Source organism: Myotis davidii, unplaced genomic scaffold (assembly GCF_000327345.1).
Source record: "Myotis davidii unplaced genomic scaffold, ASM32734v1 scaffold88, whole genome shotgun sequence".
Classification (NCBI taxonomy): domain Eukaryota; kingdom Metazoa; phylum Chordata; class Mammalia; order Chiroptera; family Vespertilionidae; genus Myotis; species Myotis davidii.
Window position 1 is genome coordinate 2860460 of NW_006300377.1, and position 22747 is coordinate 2883206.

The 22747-nt window shown below is 43.9% G+C and overlaps 1 protein-coding gene and 1 pseudogene across 3 annotated transcripts in view; one reads left to right on the forward strand and one right to left on the reverse strand.

The window, feature by feature from the left end:
* AGO1 (argonaute 1, RISC catalytic component) overlaps positions 1-22738 on the reverse strand; it is a 41107-nt gene extending 18369 nt beyond the window's left edge. The window contains exons 1-11 of one of the 3 annotated variants that reach the window (XM_015572830.1): positions 22474-22736; positions 17678-17861; positions 11321-11441; positions 10456-10637; positions 9910-10046; positions 9551-9685; positions 9313-9400; positions 8510-8657; positions 5224-5343; positions 4741-4872; positions 4480-4613 (exon numbers count right to left, since the gene is read on the reverse strand). In XM_015572830.1, coding sequence (XP_015428316.1) covers positions 4480-4613; positions 4741-4872; positions 5224-5343; positions 8510-8657; positions 9313-9400; positions 9551-9685; positions 9910-10046; positions 10456-10637; positions 11321-11441; positions 17678-17861; positions 22474-22498 — 1406 coding nt within the window. In that variant the 5' untranslated portion in view covers positions 22499-22736. Of the gene's footprint in view, positions 1-4479; positions 4614-4740; positions 4873-5223; positions 5344-8509; positions 8658-9312; positions 9401-9550; positions 9686-9909; positions 10047-10455; positions 10638-11320; positions 11442-17677; positions 17862-22473 lie in introns of all 3 variants that reach the window. The other 2 variants (XM_006777304.2, XM_015572831.1) reach the window with 2 other exon arrangements.
* LOC102769285 lies at positions 1043-1552 on the forward strand (annotated as a pseudogene).
* Positions 22739-22747: the final 9 nt, after the last annotated feature.

Genomic DNA, 22747 nt, shown 5'->3' on the forward strand with positions numbered 1-22747 from the left:
GGGGGTCCCCCTCCCCAGGCCGGATGCCTGGGCCAGAGGCATCAGGCCTGGGCTGGGGGCAGAACCAGTGATGGGGGGAAATGAGGGTCCCCTGCCCAGACCTGACACCTCTGTCAGAGGCGTCAGACCTGGGCAAGGGGCCGATCCTGCGATTGGAGGGTGATGGGGGTCAACGCTTGAGGGATCCCAGTATGTGAGAGGGGGCAGGCTGGGCTGAGGGACACTCCCCCCCCACACACACCAAGTGCACGAATTTCGTGCACCGGGCCCCTAGTGTATGTATATAAAAGGCTAACATGCTAAGTATCCAACCATCTGACTGGTCGCTATGATGTGCACTGACCACCAGGGGACAGATGCTCAATGCAGGAGCTGCTGAGCAGCAGTGACTCTGCAGCGGCGGTTCTCGGGTGACGCACCCTGAAACCAGAGAGGAGGGAGCCCGATTCTTCACAAGGCCATGTGATTTCACCTTTGGCTGTGGGTTATGTTGTTGCTGGGGCACTGTTGGCCCCAAATCTGGTTTACTGCACACTTGAGTTTGCGTTACACACCCTGTACGACAGCAACTTTGCAGAATGCCCTCTTGCACACCAGGACCCCTCGGGGGATGTTGGAGAGCCAGTTTCGCCTGATCCTCACAGGCCAGGCCGAGGGACCCCACCTGCTGGAGGGCCCCTGTTCACTACGCAGACACCAGGGAGGGTCTGCGGGAGGTTGGCTCTGGGGTTTGTCTGGCCCATCTCGCCCAGTTCTGCCCCTCTGGGCACCTTCTAATTAATTTTCTTACAATGTGCACGAATCTGTGCACCAGGTCACTAGTTAAAATATATTTAAAAATACATATATAAGGTTTCAATAGTGATTGGAACATAGGAGGATGCTCAGTAAAAATGAGCTATCTCTTCCCCTCCTGTTCTTTGTGGTTGAGAAAGATTAAACAAGCCTCTTTCTTTTGGTTTTAGGGCTTTACCCTGGGGAGGTAAAGCTGGAAGAAAGGTTACATATGCAATAGATTTTAAAAATTAAGCTACAAATGAGGCAGAGGAACAGTCTCCCCAGCAGATGCAGAGATGCAGATCTTTGTGAAGACCTTGACTGGCAAGTCCATCACCCTTGAGATTGAGCCCAGTGACACCATTGAGAATGTCAAAGCTAAAATCCAAGACAAGGAGGGCATCCCACCTGACCAGCAGCATCTGATTTTTACGGGCAAACAGCTAGAGGATAGCCATACTCTCTCAGACTAAAATATTCAGAAAGAGTCCACCCTGCACTTGGTTCATCTGAAGGGTGGCATCACCGAACACTCCCTCCGCCAGCTCATGCAAAAGTACAACTGCGAGAAGATGATCTGCCACAAGTGTTATGCCCGCCTGCACCCCCGTGTTGTCAACTGCCGCAAGAAGAAGTGCGGTCACACCAACAACCTGCGTCCCAAGAAGAAAGGTGAATAAGGCCCCTCCACCAACTCCTTGGGTCCACAGGGCAGCCTTCTACCTGAACCCTATGATGCTGGGGCCTCAATAAAGTTTCTCTTTTATTGACTGGAGCAATAAAAAAAAAAAAGCTACATAAATATAATTACAGACTGAAATGAACAGCAGGAAATTTAATTTGTGAGACTCCTGCATTTAGATCAAAAGTAATAAGGTACAAATAGAGAAAAAAGCAAATTGTTTAGAGCAGGGGTGGGCCGTATAAGGCCTGCGAAATAACTTGGTGTGGCTCTGTCAAGGCATTAAGGTGAGATATTTGACCAAATAGAGCAGGCTAATTTTTAAGTTGCTAATTTTAAGAGGCAACCTTTCGGTGTATGGGATGATGCCCAACCAACTGAGCCACAGTGGCCAGGGCTGTTGGAACCTTATTTTAATTTGAACAAAGAGGGCTAATTTTCAAGTTGCTAAACATCAATTGGCTGGACCGTGAATGTTGTTATAAATACCCAAATGCTCTTCGAAGGAAAAAGGTTCCCCACCCCTCGTTTAGAGGATGCTATTATATAATGTATAAATGTCAATATGATTAAAAAACCTATATAGTGAGAAAATAAGTATTTTTCACATATTTAGTTAAAAAAAGAAAGACAAATACTGTATAATACTGCTATGTAAAACTTAAAATCATTTATATCACTCTGGCTGGTTTGGCTCAGTGGATAGAGAGTTGGCCTGCGGACTGGAGGGTCCCGGGGTTGATTCCAGTCGGGGGCATGTGCTCAGGTTGTGGGCTCAATCCTCAGTAGGGGGCATGCAGGAGGCAGCCGATCAATGGTTCTCTCTCATCATTGATGTTTCTATCTCTATCTCCCTTTCCCTTCCTCTCTGAGATCAATAAAAATATATTTAAAAAAAGATAAAATCATTTATATCATATAGGTATTTAAAATGTATAAATTGGATAGAAAGATTACAATAATTCATGAGAGTAGCTGCAACAGAAGGGAGGAATGGGACCAGGTTGGAGGATATAAAGGAAATCTAAAATTTACCTCTAATATTTTATCTACTTAAAAAAAAAAGATAAAACTTGGGATGATGAATACATGGGTGTCTGCCATATAATTCTATGTATATTTTAATATTTCAAACTAAATCTTAGAATAAAGAAATATAACCTAACCATTTTTTCATGTAAGTAAGAGCCAGGGCTCTAATGAACTATTAACAGTATTTTTTCCATTTCTCTTCCATTATATTCAACTGCAATAACTAAAATTGCAATAACCAACTGCAACTAAAATAACCAATGTGTTAGTAGATTCCATTAATAGTGTGCCTTTACTTCAAGAATAGTCCCAATCTTCTCCCTACTACCAGGTCATTTGGGATATTATGTTCGGTGCTGCTGGCCACAAAATGTTAGAAGTTTAGAATGGGAAAGGTCTTGAAATCCTATGCTAAAAGAGATACATGGCTGAAGTATAGGACTTCTTTAACTGAAAGAAAAATTCTAAGGGTTGACCCTATGGACTAATTGTCAAAATAATGGGACAAGGGAAAGACATGGGAATAACAGAGAAGCACATGGAGAATAAAGGTATCAACAAGATGACACAAAGGCATGAAGGCAGAAAGCTGGGAGCCTTTCTAATATTGCTAAGGACCAGCCAGCCCTCCAATGCTAAGGCAAGGCTAGAAGAAGCCTGGCTTAAATGGGGCTAAAAAGAAACTGTAATTGTATTGGTAGTAGTTGGGTACCTGTGAGGGGAAAAGGGAGAAGGGAGAGCAGGGCAGCTGGAGTCTCCACATTCATCAGGGGCTGCTTTAAATAATTCTTATGAAAACCCCAAGGCCAGCTGATCCCACCAGGGCACGTATCTCTATTATTCTCATACCTGTCCAAAGTGGTCAATTCCAACTCTTCCTCAGCCTCGAGTACACTGACCCCATCCCAGATCCATAGACTTAAGAAACTACCACTTCAAAAATGGCAGGAAATGCCAAATTTTACACTTTAAATGAGTGACTTTTGTGATATTTGAAATACATCCCAATAAAGTTGTCTTTAAAAAAAGACTGCAGGGGAAGAGTCATTGATTTCTTCCACTTTACTCATTCACTCACTCAAGACTTACTCCCCTTACTTGTTTCTTTAAACCATTTGGCTGTATCACTTTTGTCATTGCTGTCTATTCATGCAGAGACCTTTACAACTCATGTTCACCTAATTCAGGTTACTTGGACCTAATACAGTTTGTGCACAGGAGAGACAACTCAGAGATCAGATGAATAAGCTACTCTTTTTTGTTTCCAATTAGGAAAGAAAGCTTTGAAGCCTCAGATCCGATTTGCTGTGAACTCTGACACTTTTCTTGATATGCAAACTTTGTACAAGTTACTTAACCTCTTTGAGCCTCAGTTTCCTGAAAATGGAAATACCACCACCTGCTCACTATGAAGATGAAATTAAAAAACGTAAAATGTTGGCATAAACATTATAGTCATTACTATTATTTATTACCATGTTAATAATTATAACAATAAAATAATTCAGACCTGTCTTAGAAGGTTCATGCCTTAAAATAATCATCTCTGAACAGATAGGGCTCCTTACCAAAGCTTCTGACCACAGATTGGCAGAAAAGGAACAGGTAGAAGTTTGAGCCAGACAGCACAAGGAAGCAGAGTCAAGAATCAGCAAGAGCAGCGGTTCTCAACCTGTGGGTCGCGACCCCTTTGGGGGTCGAACGACCCTTTCACAGGGGTCGCCTAAGACCGTTGGAAAACACATATATAATTACATATTGTTTTTGTGATTAATCACTATGCTTTAATTATGTTCAATTTGTAACAATGAAATTGGGGGTCACCACAACATGAGGAACTGTATTAAAGGGTCGTGGCATTAGGAAGGTTGAGAACCACTGAGCAAGAGCATACTATAGATCAAATCTTGGCCTCATAGGGATAAGGGAAATAGGCAACTGTAGGGTCCTTTCCCCACCCTGCTATCCATACACCCAGTCCTCCTTACTTGAGCACCTCTTCTCGACACTGCTTTTGGGGTGCGAAGCAGGCGATGGCCCAGACTTTGATCTCAATACCATTGTAGAACTGTTTCCCTCGCATGTCCCAGACACCTTGATTGGGTGTGGCAATGGCCCGGTTCTGGAGATAGGCAAAGGGGGCGCCCAGGTGAGCCTCAGTAAAGCCAGGTGGGTAGGGGAACAAAAGCCCCTGGCTATACAATCCAACCACCTCCCAAAGTGCCCCAGAGATGTTGTCTGGCCCTGACCCTGCTCACCCGGCCGCCATATTGCAAGATGGGCGCCGGCAGCACTCGTCCTGTCACCTCCGTCATGTCATCCTTCACTTTGATCCCAAATTCCTGGATGTAGGGATCTAGGTTGTAGCTGGCATTCTTCATCTACAAGACAAAAGAAGGGGATCTCAGGAGAGTAGCAGCTTGGCAATAATGCTCACCCTCTGGGTCCCAAGGAGAATGCCCTGGGCAGCTGAGACTGGCGAGAAATAGCCCTAAAAAAGGAGGGAAAGTGGAAGATGATGAAAGTGGGAGGGGATAACATAGGGAAGTAAAATAAAATGGAAAGAGAAATAGGAAGCAAAGTAGCTACAGGGTCAAGAAGCAAGAGCAGTCCTATGGAGTCCCAGACAACAAATCTAGATGTGTGTCCTCCCAAAGAAGAAAAGCATCTATGCTACCAGGGGCCCCAGGGACTGAGCAATCAAGCACATGTTTCTCTGCAGCCCCACTGACCAGGCGGCTGATCTCCTCCTGTCTGTCTGGGGCCGACCTAGCTGTAGCCTTTATCATGGTCGAAGTCTGATTGTCAGTCAGCTTCTTAATGCAGCGCTGCCCAGCCACAATGTTACAGACCTGAGGAAACAAGGAAGACAGTTAGTTCTGGCTTGAGTTCAGTCCATCCTATACTGAGTCCCACAGTAAGAGAAGAGACCTTGGCTGTCAGCCTTGGGAAGAGGACTGCAAAATTCTTTGGGCATACAGGTAAGTTGGAAAATATCCATGTGCAATACCAAAGACAAAATAGCCATTTTGTGATTAAGAGCTAAGGATCCAACCTGGTATGGGTCAGTGAATGAGTGTTGGCCTATGAAGCTGGACATTATGGTTCAATTCCCAGTCAGGGCATATGCCCAGATTGCGGACTCCATCCCCAGTAGCAGGTGGTGTGCAGGAGGCAGCCAATCAATGATTCTCTCTCATCATTGATGTTTCTCTTTCTCTCTCCTTTCCTCTCTGAATATTAAAAAAGAAAAAAAGAGAGCTAAGGATCCAGCACCAGATCTGGGCTCCGTCTCATATGTTAAATGGGGCTCCGTCTGGGCTCCAGATCTGGGCTCCGTCTCATATGTTAAATGGGGAGAACAGTAACAATCTCATAGGGTTGTTTGGAGATTAAATAAAATAAAGCACTTAAAGGAATGAGTACCATTCTAGAACACTATAAACTCAATAAATTGCAGGATAACTTATTATTTACCAAACCTCCCAGTATAGAGCTCTTCTGAACACTAAAAAACTCAATATGCACAAACTGGATTCATAAGGTAGTAAAGCAGCTCTCCAATGGTGGCAAGCGGGCCGGGAGGAGTGCGAGCAGTGCTGTGCAGCCGGCCCGGCTCAAGCTCGGGCTCCTCCCTGGCCACCTGCCGATTGGCGTACTGCTACATCCCTTGGGGGATGTCCGACTGCCGGTTTAGGCCCGATCCCTGCAGGTCAGGCAGGGGTTCTGGATTGCGAGAGGGTGCAGGCCAAGCTGAGGGACTCCCCTACCCCCTGCATGCCCCCCACACACACGAATCCATGCACGGGCCTCTAGTATTATATAATTTGATTTATATGAAATATCAAAAATAGACAAAGTCACAGAGACAGAATAGATTAGTGATTACTAGGGGTGGAAGGGAAAGTGTGGGGGCAAAGGAATAGTGACTATAATAGTTATGGACTTTCTTCTGGGGATGGTAAAAATGTTTTAGTGTCAGGTAGTGGTGATGATTGCATAATGGTGAAAATACTAAAAATCACTGACTTGTACATTTTAAGAGAGTGAATTTTATGGTATGTGAATTATATCTTGAAAAAGCTATTCTTTAAAAAAAAAATCCCACCAGGCTATATAGCCTAGATGACTTGACCCTCAACCTCTCCCTAAAATCATCTCCTACTACTTTTTCCCTCATATATTACATGCCAGCCACTATGGCCTCTGTCTATCTCTTAAAAAGACCCAAGCTTCCTGCTGCTTTAGATTGAGCCTTTGTACTTGCTACTTACCTCATGCCTGGAAGGCTCTTTCCTCAGGCTGTTTACAAGGTTGATTCTATCTCATAACTTGGGACTCAGCTCAAATGTCTCCTAAAAGAGGCCTTCCCTGACCACAATAACTAAAGTGGCTCTCCTAACTCCTCCACCCTTACTTCTATCCCCTCAATCTGTTTGATTATTCTTATAGCACTTACCACCATCTGAAACTATCTTATTTATCAATTATTATCTATCTCTCCCTTCTAGAATGTAAGCTCCATGACAGCAGCGACCTTGTCTTATTAATCTCTACATTCTGGCACCTAAAAGAGTATATGACACATAATAGGAGCCCAATAAATATTTGTTAAATAAACAATAGTAAATGTCGAAATATAAGTCATTGTATAAATTATTCACCTTGGAAAGTATTGTTTAAACAGAAGTAATATTGCCCAGCTGGGTGGCTCTGTAGGTTGGAGCATTGTCTCATATACCAAAAAGGTTGTGGGTTTGATTCCAGGTCAGGGCACATACTTAGGCTGCAGGTTTGATCCCTGGTTTGGGGTGTATGGGAGACAACTGAGAAATGTTTTCTCTCTTTACTCTCTCTTTCTCATCAATAAACATATCCTCAGTTGAGGATTTAAAAACAAAACAGAAGTAATGTCAATTTGCTAACAAATCTCAACTGGTAGTAGGTATTATCTAAAGCCTATCTACTTAGCTGAGATCATCCCTAAAGACTTCTGTTTATATCTCAGAGAAAATATTGCCTTCATCCCACTTTCTGTGCATCAGCACCTACTAACTGAGTCAAAGTTCTTAGGTTTTGGGATCTCTTCTCTCTTCAGCCCAGTTCCCTCTAGTTAGCTCTGAAATCCCAGAGGCTCACAGAAGGTTTGAGCTTTGGTCCTATTTGACTCCTGCTGCTGGAACAAAGTAAGACAATAGCCTGAGTTAGTGCTTCTCCAATTTTAATGTTCATATAAATCCTCTTTGGATTCTGTTAAAAGACAGATTCTGATTCACGAGGTCTGATGCAACCTGAGAATCTGTATTTCAAATGAGATCCTGGATAGTACCCATGTTGTTGGTCCATTGGCCACACTTTAAGTAGCAATGGACTAGACAATGAAGCAGTCAGCAGTAGTTTCTCCGTAGACATTTTGTCTGTTATCTATCTAACCAAATGCAGCCCTATAGTTCCATATTTGTATTCTATAACTTAAGAAATATTACTACTCTCTTTAATTGCAGGATTTTAAACATCTGTTGAAACATAAAAATATAACAAATCTTGGGTCTAAAACTTTTTTAAAAAGAACACATTAATCATTAGGAAAATAGGATTCATGTTATACTAGTAGGTAATAACATTCATCTTCATTTTTTATAAAATAAGGTACACTTGTATCTCTAGGTTTTTTCACATCCTGAACTTCAGAAGACAGTGAAAGAGAAATTAAGAGGGCATTAATGTTGGTATTTGAAATCTCTGTCCTGAACAAACTAATTAATCACTTATTAGACAGTAAATACAGCTTTCACCTTTGCCTGGCAGCCCTAAAAACATGAGAGCAGTATTGGAAATAAGAAAAAAATTTAGCAGGTAAGAATGACATTTCACAGAATGACCTCATATCTCTCAGAATGTCAATTTCCCAAACTTCAAAATGAAGATGAGAGATTACAAATAGAAAGCAGACCTCTGATGATCAGTGTGCAGATACAATGCTTGTTTCCCAGTCCAACCATTACTTGGCAGCCTCACCTCTAGGGGCAGGTAGGTATGCTTTTGTTCCTGGCCAACTTGCAAGCAGGGCAGGTGGGGATACTTGAGCTGAAGGTTATATTTCTGCTTGAAATACTGTGCCACTGTGCACTCCACAGTTTGTCCACTCTCCAGCTGCAAGGGAAACCTGTTTGGAGGAAAGAAAGGAGGTGTCAGAGCTCAGGACTGATTCCCACCTCTCCAGACCTACAACTATGGAAGCCCCAGACTTGGCTTTATCCCTATCCAGCCTCTTTAGAGTACTGCCACTCTTGGGAAAGCAGGCAATACAGGGCTCCAAAAGAGAAGCCAAAGATTTGAGCAGGAAGTTCCACAACCAACAGGACCTGACCTTACTCATCTTATTTACAGTGTTGGGCATAAAGCCTGACACACAGTAGGTGCTCATAGTCCAGTATAGTCTGAGGTCAAGAAGGTAGATGAAATCAGTGAGGGCTTTCCCAAGGTCTAGCCCAGGAGCTTTCTTTTTCAGGAGGAAATATAAGTTGAAAGAGATGCTAACATTTACAAACTGATGGAAGAGTCAGGGGAAGATGCCTGACCTATGGCAAAGGCCCATGGAAGAAAGATGGAGACCAAGAAGGCAAAAATGGTAGAGAGAGTATCAATGGACCTAGGAAGGTTGGGACAGGGGTGACAAATACCCACAGCTTATTCAAAAACAGGGCCAGTCCAAGATTTATTCACAAGGTCAGTGGTGGAACGGGAGGGAGTGAAGGGAGTGTGTTGAAATATCTGTCCTCTTCCACTAATGGTATAGCTTAGCAGCCCTGTCAACTTACGTCTGATGGCTGGCAGGGCGGCGTGTAACATTACACACACGGTATTTCCTCTTCATCTGTCCACAGTGGGTCACTTCTACCTTCAGGCCTAGAATATACACACTGCTTGTCAGGGTTGAAACGAGTTGCTCATGTTCCCAGGCTTGGCCTCTCCCCTGAACATATCCCCAGGGGATTTTCTTTTAGGGCTAAAGAGAAAGTAAGGCTGTTTCTCTTCCCTGCCTGCTTGGGTCCTCACCCTTGATCTCCTTGGTAAAGCGCACACGCTGAGAGTCCGTGAGCGGCTTGGGCTGCTCATCTATGTTCCTGATGTCCAGCACCTCACACATGAACTCAATCACCGGCTGTGCCTTGTAGAAGGCAGTGGCTGAGACTGTGGGGGCAGAGTAGGTATAGCTTAGCTCAGGTTCTGTCTTCCAGAAAAAATGGAAGTACTGCTCTTTACACCCTCTTCCTTATAGGGTTATGGGATGGGGGAGGGGTACCAGGGCCGTAGGGATTAGACTAGGAGTATGGTTGCAGAGCTGAGAGGGATGAGGCTGGGAGTGCGGTCAATGGACTCAGGGTGCCCCTGGCTCCATAGCTCTCCCCACTCACCATCAATGTTGAGCATCATCTTCCACATGGCAGGGCGCACAGACTGGTGAAAGCCGAACCAGACCTCGCGCCCACCCCCCAGCGGGTGGTAGTAGCCCTCAGGCGGTGAGAAGAAGGAGCGGCCCACAGGGGTGTACCTGGCAGGGACAGGCAGAGAACTGGTCCCTCGGGCACAGGCCCCCACCCTGTGAGGCATCCTGGGCACGGAGGAGCCCTGGCCTGGAAGGCAGGACACCAGGGCTTTAATTCCAGCTCTGATCCTTTACTAGTTGTGTAACTGACCTTGTGAAGTCTCTACCCTTTCTCTGCCCTGCAGGGACAGATGGGGTGCAGCTCAAAGATATCTAAAAGGGACAGGACCAATGGTTTAACCCATCTAAATGTATATATACACTTCTTGGCATGTGATACGGTTTCAAAGAATATTTTGTTTGAAAAGCACACTGTAGGACCTTAATATGTGCTCATTCCCCTCCGCCCCTGCCCCACCATGCCCACAGCAGTTCTGACACCACTAGTAGCCCAGATACTAACTATACCCAGTACCTCATGGATGCCAGATGTCTCATGGCCACATCAAGGGCTTGCACAGACTCCAGGGGAACAGGGATCTGGCCACTGACCAGGGCCTCATGCAGCATGCGCCAGCTCACTATGGCTAGCCACTTGATGGAGACCTTGAATATTCGATCCTTCCCTTCCCCGGGGATTGTCACCTCAAAGTCAACCTTCAATAGAGAGAAAGAGGGGAAGGACTGTCAATACTTTCTCACAGTCCAACATTCCCTTGCCCTGCCCCACCCCAACTGTCTCCCACCCCATGGATTTGCTAAGAATCTGTCCCTTAAGCTGATAGGAGCTCACAATGAAAACTTCACAGTAAATGCAGCTTAGTCTCCAGCCACCTTGGCTCAGTCTCCTTGGTTCAGTGCTTCTGTCTCTCTCAACCACACCTAGCAGAAAGTCCTTAAGTGTAGGTCAGCCGTGGGCAAACTACGGCCTGCGGGCCGGATCCGGCCCGTTTGAAATGAATAAAACTAAAAAAAAAAAGACCGTACCCTTTTATGTAATGATGTTTACTTTGAATTTATATTAGTTCACACAAACACTCCATCCATGTTTTTGTTCCGGCCCTCCGGTCCAGTTTAAGAACCCATTGTGGCCCTCAAGTCAAAAAGTTTGCCCACCCCTGGTCTACGTCTATTTTAAGTCTATTCTCAATCTACCTAGAACAGGGATAGACATATAGTAGGTGAAACAAACATTAGCACCTATCCATCCCTCACCCTAGAACACACTTTCTCAGCACAAAAGAATAAAAGGGATCTCTGGACTGCCAGACTGGAAACAGTCTTACATGAGCTCTGTCCCATCCCAGACCCCTTAACACAGGTCTAGACTCCCATCTTACCCGTTCATTGCCAATGGGCAGTGCTGTGACAGTGTAAATGTTCTTCTTTCCATCATACACGGGCTTGCGATCACCAAAGATCTGAGGCTTGAAATGCTGGACCATGTATTCCACCACTTCCCTGTGGGGATAGGAACAGCCTGTGGAAGCTGAGAGACTACCACTTCAAGCTTTTAGAAGTAATTAAAAGGTCAGGGAATGTTCCATCTACTACATTCTTCCTAGCAGCTTCCATTCTCATAAAAGACATGTTTTTATTGGTTTTGAGAGTGAGAGTGAGAGAAAGAGAGAGAGAGAGAGAGAGAGAGAGAGAGAGAGAGAGAGAGAAAGAGAGAGAGAGAAACATCTATATGAGAGAAACATCAATCGACCACCTCTCGTATGCTCCCTGACCAGGGATCACACCCCAACATTTTGGTGTATGGGACGACGCTCCAACCAACTGAGCCACCCAGCCAAGGCCTAGCAGCTTTAATCTCATCTGCTCTGTCACTGTGCTTCTCAAACTTCAATGTTCATATGAATCATCTGGAGATCTTATTAAAATGCAGATTCTGGCCAAAACCGGTTTGGCTCAGTGGATAGAGCGTCAGCCTGTGGACTGAAGGGTCCCGGGTTCAATTCCGGTCAAGGGCATGTACCTTGGTTGGGGGCTCATCCCCAGTGGGAGATGTGCAGGAGGCATGTGATCAATGTTTCTCTCTCATTGATGTTTCTGACTCTCTATCCCTCTCCCTTCCTCTCTGTAAAAAATCAATAAAATATAGTTTTAAAAAATAAAAATAAAATAAATAAAATAAAATGCAGATTCTGATTAAAATGAAGATTCTAATTCAGTGGGTCTAGACCAAAGCCTAAAATTCTACATTTCTAACATGCTCCCATGTGATGCTTCTGATCTTCACATCACTAAAGGTCCTAAAGGACCTAAAAGAGTGAGTGCCTTCTGAACAGAGAGGGAGTCTAAGGGGAGAAAGGCTTTTATCTTAGGGTCTATCCAGAATCCGGAATAGAATTGAGGCTCCTCCAATTCCCAAACTGATAATCCCAAACCATCCAACCATTTGACATCTTTACTTTCTAAACCAAAGCTTTTGAATAATACTGGATAAAAACATTCAAAATGTATATTGGAAGCAACTGTAACCAGTTAGGTTTCAGTGCTACCCAACAATCTTTTTCGTGTCCTGATCACTTCCATTCCTCACAGACTATGTCAAAACTTCTCACACCAGAACCTATTTCTATCTCCTATCAAAAAGCAACCCTAGAAGATGACGGCATAGGTAAACGAGGTACTCACATCCTCCCACAACATCAAGATTACAACTAAAATACAGAAAACAACCATCATTGAGAACCACCTGAAATCTGGCAGAATGGAAGCCCTACAACTAGAAAATTAAAGAAGAAACCACATTGAGACTGAAAATGATAAAAGCAAGGACCTACAACTAAGATTACTCTACCCAGCAAAGCTATCAAGAATTGAAGGTCATGCCCTAGCTGGTTTGGCTCAGTGGATAGAGCATCAGCCTGTAGACTGAAGGGTCCTGGGTTCAATTCCAGTCAAGGGCACATACCCAGGTTGCAGGCTCAATCCCCAGTAGGGGGTGTGCAGGAGGCAGCCGATCAGTGATTCTCTCTCATCACTAATGTTTCTCTCTCTCTCTCTCTCCCTCTCACTTCCTCTCTGAAATTAATAGAAATATACTTTTAAAAAATGATAAGAATTGAAGGTCAGATAAAGAGTTTCACAGACAAGAAAAAGCTAAAGGAGTTCATCACTACCAAACAAGTATTACATGAAATATTGAAGGGTCTTCTTTAAGAAGAAGAAAAGATAAAAAAACATGAATAATAAAATGGCAATAAATACATATTTATCAAAAATTGAATCTAAAAAATCAAAATAAACAAACAGGAATCTAATGAACAAAATAAACTGATGAATAAAATAGAACCAAAGGCATGGAAACATGGAACAGATGACAAATCTCCAGAGGGAAGAGGGGAGAGGAGGGGTGAGAAGAGATTACCAAAGAATTTATATGTATATATGCATTAACCATGGACACAGACAATACGGTGGTGAAGGCCTAGGAGCAGCGGGATCCGGATGGAGGAGGGCAATGGGGGGAGTAAGGGAGAGACATCTCTAATACTCCCAACAATAAAGGCTAAAAAAAAAAAAAGGCAACTTTAAAAGTCTGAACAGAGTTATAGTAAACCATAGTATGCAAAGTCCCCCCCACCAAGTTCCCAGGCATACAATCATATTTATATATGCAAGCCTCTTCATTTTCTTTCCTCAGATTTGAAACATCCTTCCATATATGATTTTTAAACATCTGAAAAATATGTTCAACTTTACTCATTAGACCAAAATACAGAAAAACAGACACACAGATCAATGAAACAGAATTGAGAGCCCAGAAATAAACCCACACATATAATGAACAACTAATTTACAACAAAGGAGCCAAGAATATACAATGGAGAAAGTCTCTTCAATAAATGGTGTTCAGAAAACTGGATATTATTATGCAAAAGAATGAAACTGGATAATTATCTTACACTGTACACAAAAATTAACTAAAAACGGATCAAAGACGAATTTACAACCTGAAACAATAGAATACATAAAGAAAATACAGGCACTAAGATTCTGGACATTGGTCTTGGTGGTCTTTTTGTGAATTTCACTTCAAAGGCAAGAGAAACAAAACCAAAAATAAACAAATTGAACTATATCAAACTAAAAAGCTTTGGCACAGCAAAGGAAACCATCAACAAAACAAAAAAGAAACCAACTAAATGGGAGTAGATATTTACAAATGATGTTTCCAATAAGGAGCTAACATCCAAAATATATAAAGAATTTATACAACTCAACAACAAAAAAACAAACAACTGAATTTAAAAATGGACAGAGGATCTGAATAGACATGTTTCAAAGGAAAACATACAAATGGCCAATAAGCACATGAAAAAAATGTTCAACATCAATAATTATTAGGGGAATGGAAATCAAAATCATGGGACATCAATCACCCCATACCTGTTAAAATAGCTATTATCAAAAAGGAAATACTAGCAAGTGTTGGCAAGATGTACAAAGGGTTGTGTAAATTGATACAGCCACTAAATTATGGAGGTTTCTCAAAAAATTAAGAACTACCATCTGATCCAGCAATTCCTCTTCTGGGTATTTATCCAAAAATATGAAAACTAATTTAAAAAATCTATGTACCTTATGTGTACTGCAGCATTATTTACAGCAGCCAAGATTTTAAAAAACCAATTAGTGTCTATCAATGAATGACTTTATAAAGGAGGTGTGATGTATATAGATATAGACATAATATAGCATACTACTTAACCATAAAAAGATGAAATATTGCCATTTGCAAGAATATGGAGGGATCCTGAGAGTATTATGCTAAGTGAAATAAGACAGAAGAAAAAAGATAAAACCGTATGATTTCACTCATACATAGAATATAAACCAAAAAGTAACAAATGAACAAACAAAACCAAATTCATAGATTCAGACAACATATTGGTGGTTACCAGAGAAAAGGGGTTGGGGGAAGAGTGAAATGGATAAAGGGGTCAAACATATGGTGATGGGTGGAAACTAGGCTTTTGGTGGTAAGCACCCAATAGCATATAAATATACTGAATTACAAAGTTGTAAACCTGAAATTTATGTTATTATTAATCAATGTTACCTCATTAAAAAAAAGATGCCAGCTCGGCTGGTGTTGCTCAGTAGTTGAGCATCGACCTATGAACCAGGAGATCACAGTTCAATTCTAGGTCAGGCCTAGCTGGTTTGGCTCAGTGGATACAATCCCAGGTTTGATTGTGGTCAAGGGCACATGCCTGGGTTGCGGGCTCAATTCCCAGTAGCGGGCATGTAGGAGGCAGCCAATCAATGAGTCTCATCATCAATGTTTCTATCTCTCTCTCCTCCCTTCCTCTCTGAAATCAATACAAATATATTTAAAGGAGAGAGAAAATATATATATATATATATGCCAAACCCTGGTGGTTAGAGAATAGGCCTATAGACCGAAGGGTTGCAGGTTCTTTGATTCCCTGCCAGGGGCACATACCTCAGTTGCAGGTTCAATCCTTAGCCCTGGTTGGGGGTGTGAACGGGAGGCAGCCAATCGATGTTTCTTTCTCTCTCTCTCTCCCTCTCTCTCTCTCTCTCTCTCTCTCTCCTTCCCCCACTCCCTTTCACTCTCTCTAAAACTCAGTGGAAAAAATATCCCAACTCCTTGGGTGAGGATTAAAAAACAAGGAAGCCAAACCCTGAATGAAATTATGAGATAAATATTTTTCATATGAATTGAAATTCTATAATAAAAAATGGAAAAGTAATAAAAATTAAATTCAAGTATAATTTCTACTTACCAAAATGTCAAAGATAAAAAATACAATATATTAGATTGGTGCAGATATGGGAAGAGGCACTTTTAAAAAAAATTGATTTCAGAGAGGAAGGGAGAGGGAGAGAAACATCAATGATGAGAGAGAATAATTGATTGGCTGCCTCCTGCATGCCCCCCATTAGGGATCGAGCCTGCAACCTGAGCATGTGCCCTTAACTGGAATCGAACCTGGGACCCTTCAGTCTGCAGGCCGACACTCTATCCACTGAGCCAAACCAGCTAGGGCAAGAGGCACTCTTAATACTTTGTTAAAGGGAATAAATATTGGTACAGTTTACTTTAAAAAAAAACTAGCATTATCTCAGAATTTTTAAATGGTCTATGCCAGCAAATCCACTCCTAGGAATTTATCCTACACATACACTCATACTTGAGTGAAAAATGTATACATATTTAATAATATTTAATACAGTTTCATTTTTGTAGCAAAAGTTTACTCAACCTAAATATTCCTCAACAGAGTTATTAAGTTATAATAACATCACATTCAATGAAATACCTATTGAGCAAAGAATGAGGCAGATATGCATGTACTGATACTATTTTCCAAAATATATTGTTTAGTAGGAAAAAAAACAAGGTGTATAACAAGGTATATAGGATTCTATATTCTATACATATATGTTTGCATATACAAACAAAAATATCTGGAAGCATACTCAAGAATGGTAACAATCGCCGAAACCGGTTTGGCTCAGTGGATGGAGCGTCAGCCTGTGGACTGAAAGGTCCCAGGTTCGATTCCGGTCAAGGGCATGTACCTTGGTTGCGGGCACATCCCCAGTGCGGGGGAGTGTGCAGGAGGCAGCTGATCGATGTTTCTCGCTCATCGATGTTTCTAACTCTCTATCTCTCTCCTTTCCTCTCTGTAAAAAAAACAAAACTCAATAAAATATATTTAAAAAAAAAAAAAAAAAAGAATGGTAACAATCATACTTAAAAAATGGTAACAATAAATGCCTCTAGGGAAAGGGACTAGGACACTGGATATGAGGGCAACAAGAGAAATCTTTCACTACTATTCTTTTTGTAGTATTTTAAATTTATTTACATTGTATGTATATAATTTTCAAATACTTATAAAATATAATTTAAAAACAAATATTGCAAGGGGGGAGGTAAGAGATCAACCGAAGGACGTGTATGCATGCATATAAGCATAACCAATGGACGCCAGATACTCCGGGGTAGGAAGGCCGGGGGAAGGTCAATGGGGAAAAAAAGAACACATATGTACTACTCTTTATAATACCTTAAGCAGTAAAATAAAATTAAAAAAAAAAGAAATATTGCTGCTTCTCTCTAAGGATAATCCCTCCAACTATGTATCCTATAATGTCCTCCTGCCTCAGCAAGGACATCCCACTCATTCTTCCCCTCTCTGTCATGTACCTTCAACCTCTCCTCCACTAGCTCCTTCTCCTCAGTTTATAAACATATCCATGTCTCATTCTTAAAAACTTTTCATTCATTCATTTCAACAAATATTGAAATATAATAGGCTAGGCACTGTACTTGACCCCTATAATCTACTCTAGCCAACATATTCCCTCTGCCCCCGTGTTTCACTGCCAAGCTATCTAGGAAAAGCTTTCTGGTCTCACCATCCCTACCACATTACCATCCACATATTCTTTAATTCACTATAATTAGATTACTAGCCCAACTACTTTAATAAAACTGCTCTGACAAAAGGTACTAATTATGTTCTAATAGCCAAATCCAATGATATTTACCTTACTTGGAATCTCCTCCTCAAAAGCTTTTTTGTTGAATTTGGTAATACTACCCTCTAGTAGTTTGTTTGTTTACATCTCTGGATCCTCTTTCGAGGTTCTGAGACTCAGAAAAGTAAAGACTCCTGTATTTGGTGTCTTAGATGTGCATCACTTACCGGTTGACTCTGCGAGGACACTTATCTGGTTTGATATCCACCTCGTAGTGGTAGACGTCAATCTTAGGGATGTCCACCTCAAAGTAATTGGCCAGGAGCTTGATTGGTTTCCCCACTGTGCCAATGCCAGGCCTTCGAGGTGCCTGGAACACCTGCTGCAGAGGGGGCAGGTATGCGCCTGCAGCTACAAAACAAAGAGGCTGGTAAGGGTAAAGTCTAGTCATCTCCTTACACTCCTATCAGAGAAGGCACAAGGTTCCCTAGAACAGGAGCAGGAGAGTGCAAGGGGAGCTCCTTTCCTGCCTACCCAAGCCAACTGAGGGTTTCCACTGGCTCAGATATCCCAGGCTAATTTTTTTTTAAGTTATCTTCACTTAGGAAAATTACCCTTGTCTATCTTAAATTCAAGTGAATATGTAATAAGTTCCTATTGCATGTTAAGTAGAGGGGATAAATCTGGCTCCCAGTAACAAAATCCTTCCTTCTATGAGATTAATACACATGCCTCCACCAGGTATCTAACAGACCAAGAATGCCCTAGTCTCTGTAGCAAGTGCTCACTCCATTCATCACCATCCCAAACACAAAACAGCATCATCTTAATGCTCCTCTGTAAGCAGGAGGAAAATTTTTAAAAAGACCAGGTTGGGGTTGGGGCAGTGTTTGTTTGAGAAGAGATTAAGGCAACTAAATGGCTAAGGCTGGAGACAGAAAAGGAGAAAGGGCTAAAAGGATAGAGTTTGGAAACTAAGGAAAGAAGAGTGGCTGAAGTTGGGAGCTGGCCAAGAAACCAGGCTGGAGGTTAGCAGAAAAAGGCCTGAATTGGGAGTCAAGGAAGGACGAAGGTTAGAGTTGGGGGCTGGGGCAACACAGGTTAGAGTTAGGAGCTTGGGCAAGAAGCAAGGCTGCAACTGAGGAAACAATAAAAAAGTTCAAAAGAGAAAGCTAGGGAATAAAGACAGGGTTCATATAGGAGACTGAAGCTAGAGTAGAGGACTTGGGAAAGAGAAGCAGCTATTAGAATGCTGAAGAAGGGAGAGATACTGGCTCAGGGAGGGAGAATACAAGATTGTCTCCACGGGTCACAGCTCCTTCCATATAGAGAGCCCAGACAGTAGCAGGAGGGATCAATTTCAAGACAGATAGGACCCTGGGGAAAGGGCTAGGGCAAGGCCACTACTTTCCCCTCTCTAGCCTCAAGCATGATTGCTGCCTCCAGTTTTATTTTCTAGCTTGAGGGGAAAGGGAGGGAAAAACAGCCTAAGAGAAGCCTTTGTCTAGAGTTACTATTGTCCTGGCTAGTAGAGGACCAGCTCAGGTGGGAGATGAGATGAATAAGCCAGCCCAGAACCTCCCATCACCAGAGCTCTGCTTTCAGTCTACAGAACCATTCAAGGGAGGGGCATGCTTCCCAGAGTTTAAACTGCTGTCTCCTTCTAACCACCTGTCAAGTCCAGCCCCACAATACAGACTGAAAATGCAGGCCCAGCCTGGGGGCAAAAGGCCTTCAGGACTCAGCTACACGGGGAAGTGAAAGCTAACTACTAGCACCTGGCCACCTACCCCAAAAAGAGGTGAACAGAAATTACACACAAGGCATAGACAGACACACACACACGTAATGTGACACTTTCTAGTCATACACATCCACTCACTCACTTAGACCTGGACAAAATCTTTACACACATACCCCTCATTACCTTAGATTGTAAATTCTTCAAAGGCAGGGACCATCTGCCCTGTCACTGCTGAATCTCCTGTGTGAATACCTGGCACACAGGAGGTGTTCAATATACAGATATTAAATGAATGAACAAACTGATCTGCAGACACACCACAAAGAACACACACAACACACAAACACAAAAACACCTGCAAATTGCTCAGAAACAATGATAAATCCTGCACAGGACAGACGTGTACCCTGGTAGATGTAGCTGGTATAAGACACCCTTCCCCTCCCCAAGTTCTTACTTTCCATTCACCTCTTTAGTCTCCCCCAGGCAGAATAACCATTTGGAGCCCTGAAAAGACATCCCTAGAGCTGGGCTAGGTAGAACTGAAGGGGAATGGAATAAACACTCTAGCCTCAAAGCCTTCTTTTCCCCAGAAATAGGACTACAGACCAGATAGCCTTAGGCACCAGGCACCCTCTACTCCAAGGAGGCTTTTGGGAAAACAAGAAAGCCCCCAAGTTCTCCCTCACCCCCAAACTAGGGAAGGCAGAAGGAGTAAGCTCTCTCCTATCCCATCCCCCTGCAAGCCTCACAGCTGTAGAATGTCCACTCCCCCTGCCCCCCCACCTCACCCTGCCCCCAGCTTTTAGTCTGAGAAAGGGAGACACTTCCCTCCAGACCCAGACAGGGACAGACGGCCACTTTGTGATGCAGATGAGGGCCCCAGCAGAGAGGACAAAGCTTGGGCCTTGGGGGAAAGGGGCGGGGTCCTTCCTTGTAGACAAAAGCAAGGAGGGAGGGGCTGTGAAAAGGACACTCCCCCTCCCCCATCCCCAACCAGCCCTGAGAAGAAAAAGTAACAGAGCTGAAAGGCTTGGCTCAGGGATTCCTTCCCCGCAGTTCAGAGGCCCACAACCTCCCAAGAAGCAGACTGCCTATTCAAAAGACAAATTCAAGGCTAGGTTAGCTATCAGGAAGCAAATACTAAGAGGCCAATATCTCCAAAAAGAATTTGTCCACACATGAGTATACAGAGTATCTGTATTAAGTATCCAACTATGTGCTTAACAATTTATGTCACAAATGTGATTCAATTTAATTACTAAACATATACTTTGTTTCAGGGCCTAAACATTTGCTGGTTCCACAGATAAATCAGTCCAGTTTATGTGCTTGGAACACACCTGAGCACAGAAGGCACACTTGAACATAAGCCCAGTGAAGCCAACCACAATACTTCAGGTTTGAGTATTATGTCCTCCAACTTCCATGAGAGTTGACAGGGCTTAGCAAGGGGGAGTAATGAGGTACCTCCATTCACAGCTTCCAGAATGAATTTCAATTACACCCTCTAATGAGGCAAAGCCTGTCCCACTAGGCTACAGCCAACTCCAAATACCAAGCTCTAGTCCCTTTCCTAAAAGCCTATTTCTTGTATCAAACAAGTTTTTTCATTACTCTAGCACCCATTAGGAATTCATCAGAATAAAACCATTATGGGTGTCAGCTCCTGGCAATCTATCTGAACCTCTGTGACCTCCTCTTGCTCTAGTCCACAGGTTGTTGCAAACAGTCTCCAGCCTAGAAAACCAAGAGAGTTCCTGGTATGGAGAGATGGACTTGAGAGAAGGAGGAAGTAATTTTCTGAAGCTCCCTGCACTTCACCTTACAACCTTTACAGACTTTATAAGGTTATTTTCTTCTTGGGGGAAAGTACTTACAGATAACTGAATGAATGACTTGAATGAGTTGGTAAAAGCTATTCCCTTGAGATTAGATCTGGTATAAAAGAAAAAAATTCTTCCACCAGATATAAAATTCATGTCCCAAATGAAAATCATATTACCATTCCAGATCAAATAGAAGAAGGAGGTGACATATTACCTAAAGGATTTCCAGGTCTAGACTGCTCCTTCCACCAAAGTGCCACCAACCCACAACCTGACCTGGGGACTCCAGTCTTCTTGGAAAAACCCAGCTTCAGTTTCTCCTCTGTTCTTATCTCCTTTATTCCTGATTGTTCATGAACAAGGAGAAATTAAGGCTATCACCTGGGACTCACCAGCGTCCATCCCCAAACAACTTATTTGTGACAAAAGGCTAGCTTGGCAACCTCGGCCTACAGTATTGGACCAGAAACGTGCAAACCAGGCAGACAACCTCTTCCAGGTAAACCTGGCCCTGCCCTTCATCCTTCAGTAACAAACACCTTTCCTAAGACCTATCTTTAGTGAAAACCCGCCACTGAATTGGTCCAAGTCTTTCCTCATCCAAGTGGCAAAATAAGGCAAGGCACTTTAGCAGTTTCCCTCAACCCATTCTTGGCAAATTGTGACTGAGTGTTTTCCGGGCCAAGTGTAAGAACTCCCAAGATGGGGAAGGGGACCATTTCTATTTGCGCCCAGCCAGCATAACCTTAGAGAGAATGCACCCCATCAGCACGCTCCTTTTCCCAAGCCAAACCGCGCAGGATAGAGAGTAGGGGTAATTTGGGCAGCCACGCCCCCACTACCTAGGGCAGCCCCTTCTAGCGGCCACCTCTGCGCATGCTCGAGTGCCTCTGCTCAGGCTCCCAGGACTCGCGGGGGATGAGGGGGAATCGTGAGGCTGGATCCCCACCCACCACCCCCTGACCCTCGCCCCCGCGTCAGGCCCGGCTGGGCGGAGCTCACAGTCCAGGTCTGGCGCCTTCTCCCAAGGGACACTAGCCCAGCCCAGACTGGCTGAACCCTCGCCCCGGCACGCTACAGCTAGGGCCCATCTGTATGGACCTCCTCCTCTCCAGGACACCTGGAGTCCGCCTCCTGCCACCTGCCGGGACTCTCCTTAGGCCTCCAGGCATCTCCGGGAGTCCTTACGTGTGTTCAGGCCCTTCTCCCAATTACTTCTCACCTCCAGGAGTGGATAGAGCCTCCTTTGATAAACGGCCCCCATCTCAGAGCTCCCTTCACAAGGTTTCTCCCGGAACTACACACAGCTCCCTTCAAACTGGGCCCCCATTTCATAAGAGCCCCTCTCCTCACTCAGGAAACCTTTCCTCACTCGGAAATCCAGCTCCTCAGGCGGGAGTCCCCTGGTCCTTTGGAGCACACACCGTTCCCCCCTCCCGTGGGCCCTTACCTGCTCCCGAGGGTCCCGCTTCCATCCCATATACCCGTGCGGAGGTCAGGCGGCCAGGAGACTGTGGAGTCCAGTGTGAGGGGCCTAGGTACCCCGCACTCTAGCTGCTAGGATTCCCGGGCCGGGCTCGGCTCCTCCCCGAAGCCCGGCCGCTCGCACCGCTACCCCCGCAGCCTCCGTTGCCGCCGCCGCCGCGGAGCCTGCAGCAGCTCCCCCAGTGAGCGCCCGGCCAGTTGCCAGTGCGCAGGCGCGACCCCCAGCCCCAGGGGGCGGA